This window comes from Bison bison, unplaced genomic scaffold (assembly GCF_000754665.1).
Source record: "Bison bison bison isolate TAMUID 2011002044 unplaced genomic scaffold, Bison_UMD1.0 scf7180017862063, whole genome shotgun sequence".
Taxonomy (NCBI): Eukaryota; Metazoa; Chordata; class Mammalia; order Artiodactyla; family Bovidae; genus Bison; species Bison bison.
The window spans coordinates 5,166-5,595 of record NW_011492635.1 but is presented as its reverse complement, the minus strand read 5'-3'; the positions used below and the strand labels follow the sequence as shown (position 1 = coordinate 5,595).

Sequence of the window (430 nt, the reverse complement as noted above, 5' to 3'; positions counted from 1 at the left end):
GGACATTACAGAGTAACTAAGGGATGGTGACACCAGTAGCTTGAGATTCCAGTGTAATAGGGGCAGAGTGGAAAGCCAAGAACCATGGGGATTGGGGATCCCAGGATCAGCTGAACTACCTGCAGGTCAGGTGATGGCTGGAGGCCTGGTCCCTTAGCCTTTTCTCCCCACGCACCACCCCCCCCCCCCCCAGTTCCAGTGTCAGATGAGGATTCTGATGCCATGGTAGATGATCCCAATGATGAGGACTTCGTGCCATTCCGGCCCCGGCGCTCTCCTCGCATGTCTCTACGCTCGAGTGTGGCACAGAGGGCCGGGCGCTCTTCAGTAGGCACCAAGATGACATGCGCCCACTGCCGGACACCGCTGCAGAAGGGCCAGACGGCCTACCAGCGCAAGGGGCTGCCTCAGCTCTTCTGCTCTTCATCCT

General features: G+C 58.8%; 1 protein-coding gene across 1 annotated transcript in view; it reads left to right on the top strand.

Annotated features, from left to right (window-relative positions):
• Positions 1-199: 199 nt before the first annotated feature.
• LOC104983212 (zinc finger MYM-type protein 3-like) overlaps positions 200-430 on the top strand; it is an 882-nt gene continuing 651 nt past the window's right edge. Inside the window, exon 1 of the mRNA XM_010832665.1 lies at positions 200-421. Within this exon, the coding sequence (XP_010830967.1) occupies positions 223-421 (199 nt within the window). The 5' untranslated portion in view covers positions 200-222. The remainder of the gene's footprint in view (positions 422-430) is intronic.